We start from the raw sequence: 14,570 nt of genomic DNA on the forward strand, positions 1-14,570 counted from the left end.
CTGCAGTTACATATTTCCACCCAACACAGCAAAGCATTTAATAGCAAGCTTATACTTAAATGTAAGACAAGTGCCATAAATCTTTCTAAGTGTTCTGCTGGAGCAGGTCCAGAGTGCTCATCAGTTTGCAGGATCAAACACTGTACGTTTAATGGTGTTTAGCACTTGAAATTCCTGTTGATATCATTGCTCTAATGAGCAGTTACAGCTTCAAAATGTGAAGGCCAGACTTGAAAGGATTTGTTTATCACTAATCCATGCTGCTGTCTTTACTAGAGGGAAAGGGAGATGTAGAAAAAGAGCTTGCACATCTCACATCTGGCTGAATACTGTGCATTTGAAAGTTATTTTGTTTGGGGATCTTCTTAAAAAAAGCAGGAATGTTTAGAGCACAGACACTGAAGTGGGAATAGATTTCACATACAATTATTAAATTTGCTTAATGATCTACTAAGCTTACTTCAGGCATCTACTCTAAGTGCAATTCAGGACATACAAGTTTAGGAATCCAGATTTCCTTTACAGTCCATGGGAAGAGACACTCAGAGGGCCAGTGGGACCATTGGAGTTAGCTGCCCGTAATCTCCAGCATTACCCATTTTGCTATTTAATTGCAACATTAATGCCTGGTTGTTTCCTGGCAAGGTATAAAACACAAGGGAAAATACGATACTGCAAGAACACAGAGCACCTTTTTGAGCCCATTTAACTCCCCTGTAAATTGGCAAGCAAACCCTGCTTCCACTGAAGTCTTGTGTCTAAGCAGCACAAAAATGTTTTTCACATGGTATTTACCATATTTCACAGTACTATTTCACAGCAATCTAGATAACTGGTCTGCATAAAGTGTGTTGCAGTTTGTGTATGAGAGGCTAAACTCTATTTGCCTACATATCACAAAGATAAAATTGAAGGGACTTAACAATGTTATGCCTTGGCTTTGAAAGTGAAGAGTATAGCACGTTATCATCCTGCCAAAACAAGCATGTTTAATTTGTGACAAATTTCCAGAAAAATAGATTTTGACTCACTTAGCCACCCAGTTTAGTTTCCAAAATGACCCAAAAGAGTAAAATACTTCTCTCGCCTACATTACTGTTGTTTTAGGCCAAGGAGAGGATTGGCTTAAGCAGCTCTGCTCTGACTTTCATTATACTGTTTGACTTATTACAAATCTAGTCAAAACAAAGGAAAGAAAACATTTCAGATTTTGAAGACTATTACATACTGACTTATTTACAGCTTATATAAAACAGGACTTTGCATTTGCTTCTCCGACTCCAATTGCTGCAATAGGTGTTTGGCGGTGCTGCTCATCCAAGATGACTCATATTTTTTGTGCTCATATTATTTTCTGCTGCAAATAGCTTCATTCTGAGAAAAGTCTTCTCTAAGATAGCAGTCTAAATCTTTTCTCTCCCACCCATGGCAGGAAATGAAATATCTGCAGCTTTTTTCACAAAAATGCAACTTTACCGAGTGCTTAAATTGGCAGGTATTTACTGGTCAGTGTGCTGGAGAAGTGCAGCAGCAAAAAAGAAATTTCATGTGGGATGGACCAATTTCTACACTTCCCCCACGTAATTTTCTGATTTAAGCCCAAAAGAAGGAGGTTTCTCCTAAACCTGAGAATTGTCAGGCAGTTAAATTGGCTGCAGATTGGTACGTGTGTGCAGCTGGCCAGGTCTCATCTCTGTGTTGCCTCTTCTGACAGTTGTTCTCGTAGGGGTCAGTATTAGCAATAGCAGCGGTGATGGCATTGGCTTGGTGTAAAAAAGCTGTGCTTAAACAAAAATGACACCTTCACATTTCTTGCCCGCTTTATGTGGAGAAGCCTGTGAAAATAATTTGCTAGATTAGATTACTCAAATCTACTGTTTCATTTATGGATGACAGCCCTATTCCTATGAATGTAAAGTGAATGATATGGGATAGCTAATGGGGTGGGGCTTTGACCCTCTTTCCTCAGAGGCTTCTAATTTCTGTCCCGTTACAGGAGTTTCTAGGGGACCCTTCCCACAGAGCTCCCTCTTCATATATATACAGCTCGTTAATAGGACTGAGACCTGTGTACCACCAAGATGATCAGGGGACTGGAGCATCTCCCTTATGAGGAAAGGCTGAGAGACTTGGGTTGGTTCAGCCTGGAGAAGAGAAGACTGAGGGGGGATCTCATCAGTACTTATAAATATCTAAAGGGCAGGTGTCAGGACGATAGGACTAGACTCTTTTCAGTGGTGCCCAATGACAGGACAAGGGGCAATGGGCACAAGTTGGAAGACAGCAAGTTCCACCTCAATATGAGAAAAAACTTCTTTCCTGTGAGGGTGCCAGAGCAGTGGCACAGGCTGCCCAGGGAGGCTGTGGAGTCTCCTTCCCTGGAGACATTCAAACCCCACCTGGATGCGTTCCTGTGCCCCCTGCTCTGGGTGTGCCTGCCTAAGCAGGGGGGTTGGACAAGATGATCTCCAGAGGTCCCTTCCAACCCCTACCATTCTGTGATTCTGTATGATGGATGCTGGCAGGGTCCTTCAGGATGGGAGTCTTAAATTCCACTTCCTATTCCATTCCCACAGACCACTGTTAGTGGGAACCTGTTCTTACCAATTTGAAAGGTGACGTACTTGCAGATACAACCTTTTCCCACACAAACGAGATCTCCCACCCCTTAGGTGTTCTCTGAATGATTAACAGTAATAATGCTGCCAGAGCAAACAATACTTAGAATAAGGCAATCTTAATGAGACCATTTTGGATTATTTTTGATTAAAGGATGTTGCTTTTTTAATATTTTATTTTATTTTTTATTTATTTAAAATGTCTTATGGTAAGTAAATAAATAGCTGGGGTTAACTCAATGTACAAGTTCAATTGGCTGAACTAAGTAGAGAAAACTACCTGCAGTAACAGCATCAGGGTATTTCTGAAATACAAGAAACTGCACCTTGAGTCAAGATTCAGAGCATGGGAGCTGAGAGGCAGGATACAACGAGAGCCTCAAGGCCCATCTGTAACGGCCAGGTAATGCTGGCCAAGAAAACCTCCATACTGAGTTCAGTGAAACTGGAATGTTGAGAACACAGGCAATAACCTGGAATAGAAAATTTACTACCTTCCACCTTCAAGTTATTTTAGTTATTAACTCCAGAATATTCCAGAAACATTAGTGCTGCCCATCTCATTTAAAAAACAAGACCACAGAATTAGAAAAGGTAATGTCTTTCTGTAAGTGGCTAGCAGCAAAAAGAAGAAAAGCCAGCCCCAAAATACCTCAGGAGTACTGGTCCTCCATGAACACCATTAATTTTGTAACTACGACTGGAAGTAAGTGTGGTATTATTATCTTTCCCCAGAAGTGCATTACTGTCATCCTAATGAAACTAATTAATTAATGAACTAGTTAACTAACATAAGCGTGCTTGAAATTCAGAATTGCCTATCCTCTGTGGACTTCATACTTTATCCTACAAAATTGCTTTTCTGACATAATCAAAGCTGGCAAAAATGTTACTGAATTTGATCGTACAATTTTGGTTTTCCCTCTACATCTTCCACCGTAAGTAGTTTCCAGTAAAAAAATAGTATTTCCTCCATACCACTCACAATACAGCTGATACTGCACCTCTTCTTGTTAAGTAGAAACAAACCTCAGTTTAGGGTATCAGATTTGGGTCAGGTTTGGATGCAGAATAGCCCCGTCCTGCTCTGGGAACAGCATGTGCCTTCCAAGTCTGGTCAGACGCACGTTGTAAAACTGTGCCTGAAGGCAAGTGGCAGCAGTTTACATTAAGAACAGAACTGGGCTTGGGACAGCGAGTTCAACAAGCATGAGAATAATGCTGCTTTCTTTAGCCATCTCCAGGCTCCACCCTGTTTCTCAAAATTGCTGAACTATTTACAAATGCTAAAGAGAACCTCTGTGTTATTAGAAGAATGTTTACACTGCCGTACATCTCAGACGCAAGCAGAGCTATACAATCAGGGCCCACCCCAAAGACAAGAGCTGCACTGTATTATCAAAATATGTACTGATTCTACTCTCCGCTACCATACAAGGCAGCTCTGCTTTCCTACTGATAACCTTTTATTACCTCCTAAGTTGTGCAGATCACTGCCAGATTTCTTGAAATTCATGGAATGATTACAGGCTTAATAAATATAAACTTCAGATTCTGTTTGGCAGTTTCATATGGGAATGCCAAAATAAAGTAAATAAAAAGTATTTCAGAAAAGACTATTAAGACCTTTTGTGTGCTAATGGCTGCAGTCATACACTTTACAGTTTCAATAAACTTCACCAGTTAGAGTGAACCGAGCCTCAAAATACCCCTGTGGTCTTGCTGTTGCACCCATCTTGCACAGGAATATTAGCTGAGGAACAGAATGCCCATGGAATTTAGACAATGTCCCACTGCATTCAGCAGAGTACTGGAATTAGATGTCAGATGTTTCTGCTTTGCAGTCATAGTCTGCAGCCTACTAAACCATGCTGACTCCTGATGCCTTTAGACAGGAAGAAAGTATTACATAAAGAGGATTCCAGACAGCTTATATTAATACTTTCAATGCATTATGATGAAATTAGAAGGGGCCAAGAGTCTACTTGTTCACTGTCAATATGAAATTTGTAGATATCGTATCCATATATAGAAATTTGTAGATATCTATATACGATATACATATTGTGTATAAATATCCAGTTTTAGAGATAATTCCCCCAACATATTAAAAAATAGGGGGGGGGGGGAAGAAAGAAGAGATGGAATAGATGCAATTCCACAAGAACAGTCTGAAAAGCTTCTCAATCCATATCATATAGAGAGTTTTCAAATTGAAAAACGTGCATTGAATTTCTGGAATGAGAGAAATGCTGTTTGCATTCTGCCCACAATGTTCTGGCTTCCTATTCTGGAAGGTCATTAAAATGTTTTCTAAGAGCTGATGAACTGTTTACTGATTTTATTCTTACTGATTATTCCTGATTTCTGTCCTGGATACCCTTTCAAAGTTATTCATTAAAAATGCCTCCCAGCTTGTTTCAACTGTAACTTTAAAGCTACGATGTTGGTTTTTTCCATGTTTTCTTCGATGAAGATCTGTGTGCAGCTGAGACAAGTTAAGCCCCTATAGCTTCCATTGAGTCGAAGTCCTACACAATCTCTTTTCTTTGCACCTGGAGACCACACGAAGGTGTAGGTACCTAAAACTTAGCTGTCAGAACGTGTCATTTTTAGGTCCAGAATTTGAAATGCAGAAAAGCGTAGTGTCAAAATAACCAGCGTGCTGAGAGTCAGCCCACCAAAACACAGCAGTAGGAAATGCTGAAAATGCTGAACAAGGATTTTTCAGCCTGTTCTGAAGCTTACTAGTATCAGATAGAAAAGGGTGCAGGCCACACTAAAGTGCTCTTCAGACTGAGTCATGTGTGGATGTGTTTTCCATGGGGGTGCGTGTGAGAGAGAGAGACAGAGAGACAGACAGCGAGACAGGGAGACAGAGGAGTCTCTTCTGTAACCTCAGCCAGACTTGGCAGAGGGATGGAGATCCAACATGTATTAAGCTCCTACACGTTTTGGAAAACTTGCAGAACAAGTTTTGTATGTTAATGCTGAGCCTCTGCTGAGGCTCGGCCTCTAAAAGATGAGAGAAAATTCACATGGGCAAAAGAGATCTAATGAATTCCCTAACCATGGGAAATGCTTTAGTCAGAGTTTATGTATTAAACAGCAGAAAAACCTCAGACTGGCGTTCTCGCCTGTATGGAGTCTCTGCTGCCTAGTGAAATGCAGACAAGTATAGAGGTCATAAATGCATTTATAAGTATGGTTTCCCAATCAGGTTCTCTGAAGTCCATAAGGAATAAACTCCTGCTGCAGCTTAATATAATACAGTTAGGTTGTCAATTAATCACAAACCCACTGGGAGTTAAGCTGGTTTGTTTCAAATACTCTGGAATGCTTGTTCTGAGTCCCAGGGTCCAGCTGTGCCTCTTTACTGGGGGGTTTGGGCTTAAGTAGGGAAGACACGACAGAGCAATGATCTCAGCTGGAGGGGGAAAGATCACCTGGTGGGTACCTTTTTGTGCTATGCGACAGCGAAAACCAGAGCAGGGCATGAGATGCAACCAACTAAATTGCACCCGTTGTTGGAATAGGCAGGTCAATGCCTATAACTTGGCCGGACAAGGCCATGAGCAACCTCATATGTCTGTGAAGTTTGGCCTGCTTTGAGCAGGGGATTGGACTATGTGACCTCCAGAGGTTCCTTCAGTTCAAATCTTTCTGTGATGTTATGAGCCCTCAAACCCTGAATTCACAGTTAAAAGAAATGTAATTGTTTTGCCATTATTTAGCTGGAGTAAAGTGTTACCAGTGCATGAACATTTGGCTTGGATGCCTTTAACTTCTGAAAAATTTAAATAGACATTGGTGTCCTCCTCGTTTGGGAATATAGAGATCCACTCAGACTTTTCTAAATGCTTTCTATCGCGATCTCTTTGTTTCACTCCTGATCTGATTCCTCAGACACAGATCTGCTTCCTAGGAAGTGTCATAAAGTTAACCTCAGACAGCAGATTTGAGCGAGGAACATCAGCCCATTACCACACAAAATATGTTTTGCTTTTTTATATAAATTCGACATGTCTGTTAATCAATGTACAGGTGTAACTGATTAGAATGTAGATATATCATAAGCATGCAGCATTAGGAGCGTGGGTTACTGCTGAAGAACAACCTTTCCTCACCACCCGATCTCTTGATGTCCTCCTTATCTCACGACCTTGATTATTGCAGGCTGTTCCCTAAGCTCATGGTCTCTTTTCTACTCATAGCAATTAAACAGCATCATCAACTTTCCTTGTTTAGAGCAACCACCTTTTGCCACCTTAAGTTTTCTGCCTTTAAGACAAAATTATTCCAGAGTGTCTCCATGATTCAGCGTTACCTCCCCTGGCTTATTTCACTTTTTTCCCCCCTTTTCCCATTCTACTCATGTTCATCCAAAAATACAGCCTGTGTTTCCTCCTCCTATCCAAAATCATGACCATGCTGGTTTCCAGCCCTGCACAGCCTGCTGGACTTACAGCCCCCTCCTCAGTTTATTCCTTTATTAAAACCTTCAGAACATCTCTTCTCTCTCAGTTCAAAACATTTTTTTCTGAGTGCTTCCCAGGGTCTTGCCTTGTGGGTGCAGCACGTGTGCTCAGCGTAGCACAGACGGCATCTGCTGGGTAACTGAAGAACATCATGCGGCTGTTGTGAATATTTCAATCACTGTGAACATAAAAATCAAGACTTGATTCATGTAAATGACTCATCCAGGGCAACCAATAAATACTCCTGATGTTTTATTGTGACGCTAAATTTTTTTAACAAATGAAAAGTTAACCAATATATGAAGCTTGACCAGTTTCTCATAAACTGGATGCAAAAGTTTTCTACAACAATGCTAGGCTTGAAGCCAAATCTGAACAATGCTGGGCTTAATCTGTAGCAGAAACATCCTCTTATTTGGATCATTTTTCACTTGTTAAGGGGGGAGGCAATGGGGGAAACTCAGATCTGTTACATTTTGTTGTGATTGCTCATAGCAACCGCAAAGCTCAGTATTGCTGCTCTGGTGGTGGCACAGCGAAGCAGGTACTGCCTAGGTGCTCGCCAGACTGCAGGGTGAAAAGTATCTGGCTCATTTTTGGTGATTTAAGCAGTGAACACAGGGTGGCAATCTACAGTCTGAGCCTAGTCCTGTCCTGGATGGTTTTGGACTTTTCTTCCCTGAAGTTCCTTTATCCACAATTTTGTTAATAAAGACATGGAAAAAACAAACATACTATTCTCAGTACTTTGACTAAATTCTTTCCACTTCTCCTGGATTGCTGATGACCTTTAGATGATCTGTTTTTCATTTAACACCTACTTCTAGGATTCTAGGACCTCTTTGGCAGTACAACCAATTTTATTAAGTACCATTCTTAAGCCTTATACTTAATTAATAAACTCAGTTTACTTATTTACTAAAGGAGCAAGTAAAGAGACTCAGAAGGTCCTGGGCTATAGGTTTTTTCAGCCTCAGCACTTAGAAGCAGTAGGGTAATAAATGTGATACATGAAAGTGCATGATCAGTTACAGACTTCATAAGCGTGGAGAGTCTCCAGCTTTATACCGTCAGCAAGCAGCTATTTGCAACACTGAAAATCACCAGACCTAGTTCTGTGTGATCCTACTCGCTGCTGACTGCCAATGACACAGCGATACAGTTTTAATAGTGGAAAAGAATTTCAGCTAACATTCAAAACCAGGTATTGGCTGCCATATGTGTAGTTTGGGTTGCTAGGGCATTCTTAATTGCTGTGGCCTACTTCCAACAGAGAGCAGTGCCTGCCCAAAGGCGACACACCACCGCTTCATGGTTGGGATGTTGTCCCAAAAAGTGCGTAGCAGAATTTGGAGCTGAAATGCTTGAGGACAACCTCGCATCCGGACTTCCCACTTCTGGAAGCAAATGCTTCACTCATCCAGAGATACAGCAGAAAGTGAACATACCCTCCGTGTGTTTTGCACAGAAGACTATAATGAAAATGATGTTTGTGCTCAGTGGAGTATGGTGGGTATGTGGGCAGCAAGTCTTACACCAGCAGCTGGACTGGGGTCCTGTCAGTTCTAGGATAAAACAGGGCACTCTACAGTCCTGACACATGAAGAGGTGTAGAGGCCTAGCAGAAGATTTTCTATTGGCCTATCATATCTTTTTCTACACACAAAAGCATTCATATATATTGATGTGAATCAGACTGGAACATTCTGTGATAGTGCTTTGCCTGGGCTGGGGAAAGAGAAGACCACATTGGTCCCAGTGACCCAGTGGACTGCTTTTGTGGCGGTGTTTTTCATGATGGCTTTCCACTGAGATGCCACAGGGTAGGGGGCTCTGCTGTGGTGGGAGAGCACACCCAGGACCTGAGGACATCATACAGGAATTCTCAAATTTTTGGACCAAGTCCCTGCCCTTGAACTGCTGCATCCTCATACTGGCTCCCTTCATCCCGTTCTTACAGGACAGCAGTTGCGTCCCTGTTCTCTGGGAGAGCCTGCTGTTAGTTGAATTGTTGACCCTTTCTGGACTGGCAGTCTCCTCTCTGCCACTCACGGCTAGCTCTAGCACCCCAAAACCATGCTAAAATTAGCAGAGGTTTTTGAACCAAGCGTTAACACCCTCCCACCCCTACCTCACCAGTTCTTCTGGGAATGGATGGTCCAGAGCTTCCAAGCACCTCAAGTTAATCCTGAACGTAAACAGTTTTGTGCTAATGGTCATTACTCCAACAAAGCCAGATAATTTTGCTTCCCACCATCAACTGCATTCTGTAGCGCTCAATACATAGGACTCTGCAGGAAAAGGGGAAGTTGCTGTATTGGTTTTGCTCATGAGCATGCAATTTTAAGAGATAAGAACATTAGATTTCCAAAGATTAAACATAAATATAAAAAGCTACTTAAAGCATGTTTTCTTTTTTTTTTCCTAGCATATATATAACCATAATAAGTTTGAGGTGCAATCCTAATCTCAATAAAAGTTACATGTGATTCCTACCATGTATAAATATCTATTCCTAATTGAAAGATGCATTTATTTAACTTTGTTCTTTTAAGGTTATAAATATCATGGTTTTGGCAAAGCCTTTGCTACCCTGTTCTTTACAGATCCTCAGGGTAACACTTCCTTAAATAAAAGGCAATATTGGATTCTGACTATGTAATGGTACTAGCAGTCTCATGAATCCAAAGTTAACTGCAACCGTACACTAAGGTGCCCTCTGAAATACCATCGTATATAGCACTGACTCAGCCTTGACTTTGCCTCATCCCAGAAAAAGAAAATGGTTCACCTGGAGTTCACATTAAATGGATTTTTTGTAGCAGTGAGCCATAAACAGTAAGTAAAACCTTGTTCTTTGTAACAAAAGAGCTACAATGGCATTACCACTTTTTCTTTATTCATACTGTAAAGACTCCAATTACTGCACTAATGATTGGAATGACATACCCAAGTAAATTTTACTATATAAACTGGTTAAAAGAAGATTAAAACCTAAGTGTGCCAAGAACCCTTCAGGCGCATACAAATCCACATTTCCTGAAGGGCAGTGGGAATTATGTATGTTCAAACCTCTTTTGCTCTCAGGGCACTGAAGATGCTGTGTTGCGATGCTTGTGGTGCTGGTGAAGGTTCCTGGGGTCTGTGGTCAACCAACAGGTAACACACAGATTTAAGTGAAGCAGAATTTAACAATAATCTCAATGGTATTCCACTTTGTCTGCCATTTTTGGGCACTAGGTAAATTTCAAAATTTCAGTGTGTATTAGAAGGTAAATGGACAGAAACCTGGTGTTTTTAGGGGTTCTTTGAAAAGGGTGACTGCTACTGCCATACCAGAAAGAAAAATCAAGTTCCCAGATGTCCTAATCAGGCTAGTGACAGGATGGTGTCTCTGGTGCCCTCTGCTGCAATAGCTTAAGCTATACCCCAGTTTTGTTTAATCTCCATTGTAGAAGTTTTTGCTTTACTGTACAGTCATAGTCGTTCTCCACAGCTAGCAGTTAAAACACACAACTCTACTCTAAAAACCTCAAACCCGGAGTCTAACAACCTACACTGTCATAGTAGCCACACAACAGAGAACATAAAGCTGAGACAGGCAGAAAGTTACATCCTGAAGGTAAATTTGAGCTTTTCCTTCTCACACATGCTGGTAGTGACAAGGCCAAACGTCTCTTCTGAGAATCTTTGTCTTCATTTGGTGCTCAACATGTGAAGAGCTAAAAATCAAATGTGTCACTCTGGCAGTGGTATGATAAATAGAGCTAGCTAAGTGCATCTTCAGGTTGCTTCTTGCAGCCAATTAACTGTTCCTGAAAAGAAGAGCGTGTTGGTATAAAAAGTGCTTATGAGGCTTAAGGGTAGAACTTCAACTTTCATATTGGAGTTCAAGGTTTCATCTGCAAAGTACGGACTTCCAGCTTCTAAGATAAATAGATCCAAAGGGATCTCCATGATAAAATAGCCAAAAACACAAAGGAGAAAAAAACCCCGAACAATATACCAACCACTTAACTGACGTTTTTATTATGGCAGCAACAGCATGAAATCTCCTTAATGCTTGTATTCAAACTCCAGTATGTTGACATATCTTTCAGCTAACACTAAAAGTATTATCTTCAGGAACATAAATTCCTTCCTAGCTCATTACAAGAACAGCTCAGCACTCCTAAAATCATCTCCTGATCTACTGCGTAGTCACACAGCAGTATCTTTGGCTCCCCTCTGTATTATCTGCACATTACACTTCACCTTCCTATAACATGATCCTTTCCAATTGCTGCACAGAGATTAAACTTTCTGCTAGGGGGTAGCCAAACACCTGGATGCAACAGGTTGCAAGCAAGAGAGGAAGAAGGGAGCAAGCAGGCGAGGGAGGATTAAGCTTCTCAAGAAGAGAGCTAACTAAAGACAGCAAGGCAGCATGCCGCAGAAGAGGCATGGAAAAAGCCAGTCCCAGAAGGTGATGGACTACAGAGATGTCTGGTTTGACATGGATCAGTGCAAGCCATCACATTAATGAGAAATGGAGCTGTTACATGGGGTGGCAAGAGAGGGGCAGGGGAAGTTGCACAACAGCTTTTCACAAAGACTTCTTTATAAAAATCAGCTGCATCTTCTAGAGTAGATGTTAGTGGGTGAGGACAGATGCACTCAAGACAAGTAAAACCCAAACACTATTAATCCATCCTTACGAATAATAACTAAGACAGACCTTATCCAGCACTCCCCAGATTGCATTCTCACAGCATATCCTCCTACAGATTAAGGAGCACTTAAATGGAAAAGTGGAAATAACTTCTCTTACTGAGGCAGCCTGATTTTCCTTTTTTTAAAAAATTGCAAATAAGGCAAGAATACAGCCCCACTGGTATGAGCTGGAAGACATACACTTTTTTTGTACATCCTGAGGATCTCTGAGAAAAGCTGTACAGGCTTCAAGAACACAGACCTAACATTTAACATCTCCATTTAGACAATATACCAAGTACGTATCTCACACCAGTGTCTTATTTTTGCAGTACTCAAAGGATCACAGTCTACTTATTTTCTCAGCACATTAGCTCACCTGCATGAATTCTAAACTTCCCATGCTATGTCTTAAAATATAGTTAAGGCCATAGTTTATGCAAATAAAAAGTAAATTAACACTAAGTTTTGAAGTTGTGTATTTGTTGGACAAGACCAATTGTTTTGCACCTACAAGCACATCAGGGTTACACAAGAGTAAGCATTTTACTAATACAGGCCTTAAGCGTTTCTGGAAATAATGGAAACGTTTCCTCTCCTCTTTGCTTCCCCTAAATGGGATTCAACAAGAACAGAGTTCGTAGACAACTCAAGCGAACAACACTAATTTTTATTTGTAAGTGTCATAATACAGCCACCAAAAAACTTGAAGAGCTGAACATAGGACTTGCATAGATTGTTTAAATTTTTTTTTTTAGGCCAAAGACTCTCCATTCACTGTTTGGCACAAAGATAGCTAACACATTTCACTGTAGATCTGTAATTCTTAAGAAAAAGAAAGAGAACAACACATTTGGTTTCTCTAGTAAGCAAAGCTAATACACAGCTGTGATCTTTTTTCACTCAAATACTGTAAGTCTCTTGGGAAAGACTTCTTTGTGCTTTGGTTAAGAATTTAGAAATCAAAAGCCTAAGAAAGATCCTTTTGCAGAATTACATTCTTGGAAATGCATACAGCATTGTGTGCCATGTCCCTCTGATAGAAGGCACAATTTATGAAAAGAACATTCATGAAAAAAACAGAAGCTAGTTCTGAAAGGATAAGAGTGACACCACTAATGGTGGATTATTTTTTTTTTTTAATCTGGGCAAGACCACCTCTTATATTCCCCACTCCTCCAATAAATTTGTAAAGTAACTTCAACATTCATAAAATGAAAAATTTGAGGCATGAACAGTTGTAAGAAAGAGACACATATGAGCCACCACAGTTTTCTACTGGTGCAGAGTTACTTTACATGTGAGAGTAGTCACTACCCCTCAAGAACCCATTGTGTGTCAACTACAAGCACATGATTACAGGCAACTTGTTTTAAAACGTCATTCTCCCTGCATACTTAAGGTCTAGTGAACAAAACCGTATGTGGCGGTAAAGCTGATCATTTTGTCTAAAGTGCTTGATGAAAGCAGGGAAGCTATAAAAATGATAAATTAGTGAAACCAAAAGTAGAAGAGCTACATCTCATATAAGAAAAAAAACCTGGAGCATTTCCACATTTTCTTCTTCCATTAGACAAGACACAGCAACAAGATCCTTCACAGTGAAGAGCTCCCTTAAAATGTACATAGTTCATAACACATTTTTTCTTACATTTCTGGGATATGAAGTCATTTGACATAAGACTCAGGAACAATATTCCAAAAAAGAAAGTATTATTACAGCTAAGAAATGAAGATTACATAGCAAGTTTTAGCCACTTAGAAAAAAAAATCTTTGGGAAAATGCTATTTAATACTTTCAATAACTTTAAATGCCCTGATAATATACATTTTACAGTAGAAATGCAAGAGCCTTTGGAACACAGCAATGCTTGGTTCTGTGTATATCTTAAGACATCATCTTTTTCTTACATTCCACTGAGCAAAAGACCATCCCTTCCACCGGCATGAACTTCTGGCCAATTAGACACTTGCTGCAGCAGGAGCACAAGAAGCATTCCTGTGTAGCATGCCAGTTGAAGTTGTTGTATGTCACACGCTGAACTTCTGGATCTATAGCATTATGACAGCCTTGGCAGATCTGTTTAGAAACAAAATGACACTCAAATGAAGCATATACATCCTCTCTAAAAGTCCAGTAAAAGATGGAATTCTTAAATATTTTTGGAGAAGAGAGACAGGTGTTAAAAGAAGCCCTTGAAATAAGTCTCCAGCTTTTGCTTTTCCTTTATTTTTTAAAGCAGTTTCCAATCAAAATGCAGCCGCGGACAAAACAAAATAGAATTTGCATAATAAGTTAACTGCTGCTGAGACTAAACTCAAGACAGTTATCATAGTCATGATTTCCCAGTGCCCAAACAATGATAAAAACTTGTCATGCCAAACAGCACAGATCTTCATATATTAACCCATACATTTGAAGAGATTAGTTACAAGTCCTCCTGTGCATTGGCTGCTGTAAAGCAATGCCAAAGAATTGAAGGTTTCTAGAAAGTCTTTACATAATTAAATTAAAGTCTTGTCGTCAAAAATTATCATTTAGATCAAGGAAGTTAGTGTTTTAAGAGAAAAAAGCCTCTCCAAAACATTCTCTCTCACACCTATCTCAGATGATTATTAACTGCCAGCTGGAGATAATAGTTTTTCTCTCCATTAACTATATAAATAGTCTAGATGCACATCAGACTGAACTCCCAACTAATGGCTATTTAATTGGTAGATATGAATGGACCATCATCTCAGATTAGAGTTCCTGACACAACTAGGAATCAGGAACTACCAT

The 14,570-nt window shown here is 40.2% G+C and overlaps 1 protein-coding gene across 1 annotated transcript in view; it reads right to left on the reverse strand.

The window, feature by feature from the left end:
- Positions 1-12,437: 12,437 nt before the first annotated feature.
- TES (testin LIM domain protein) overlaps positions 12,438-14,570 on the reverse strand; it is a 29,943-nt gene continuing 27,810 nt past the window's right edge. The window contains exon 7 of the mRNA XM_064447059.1: positions 12,438-13,868. Within this exon, the coding sequence (XP_064303129.1) occupies positions 13,677-13,868 (192 nt within the window). The 3' untranslated portion in view covers positions 12,438-13,676. The remainder of the gene's footprint in view (positions 13,869-14,570) is intronic.

The sequence above is a fragment of the Phalacrocorax carbo genome, chromosome 1, assembly GCF_963921805.1.
Source record: "Phalacrocorax carbo chromosome 1, bPhaCar2.1, whole genome shotgun sequence".
NCBI classification, from domain to species: Eukaryota; Metazoa; Chordata; class Aves; order Suliformes; family Phalacrocoracidae; genus Phalacrocorax; species Phalacrocorax carbo.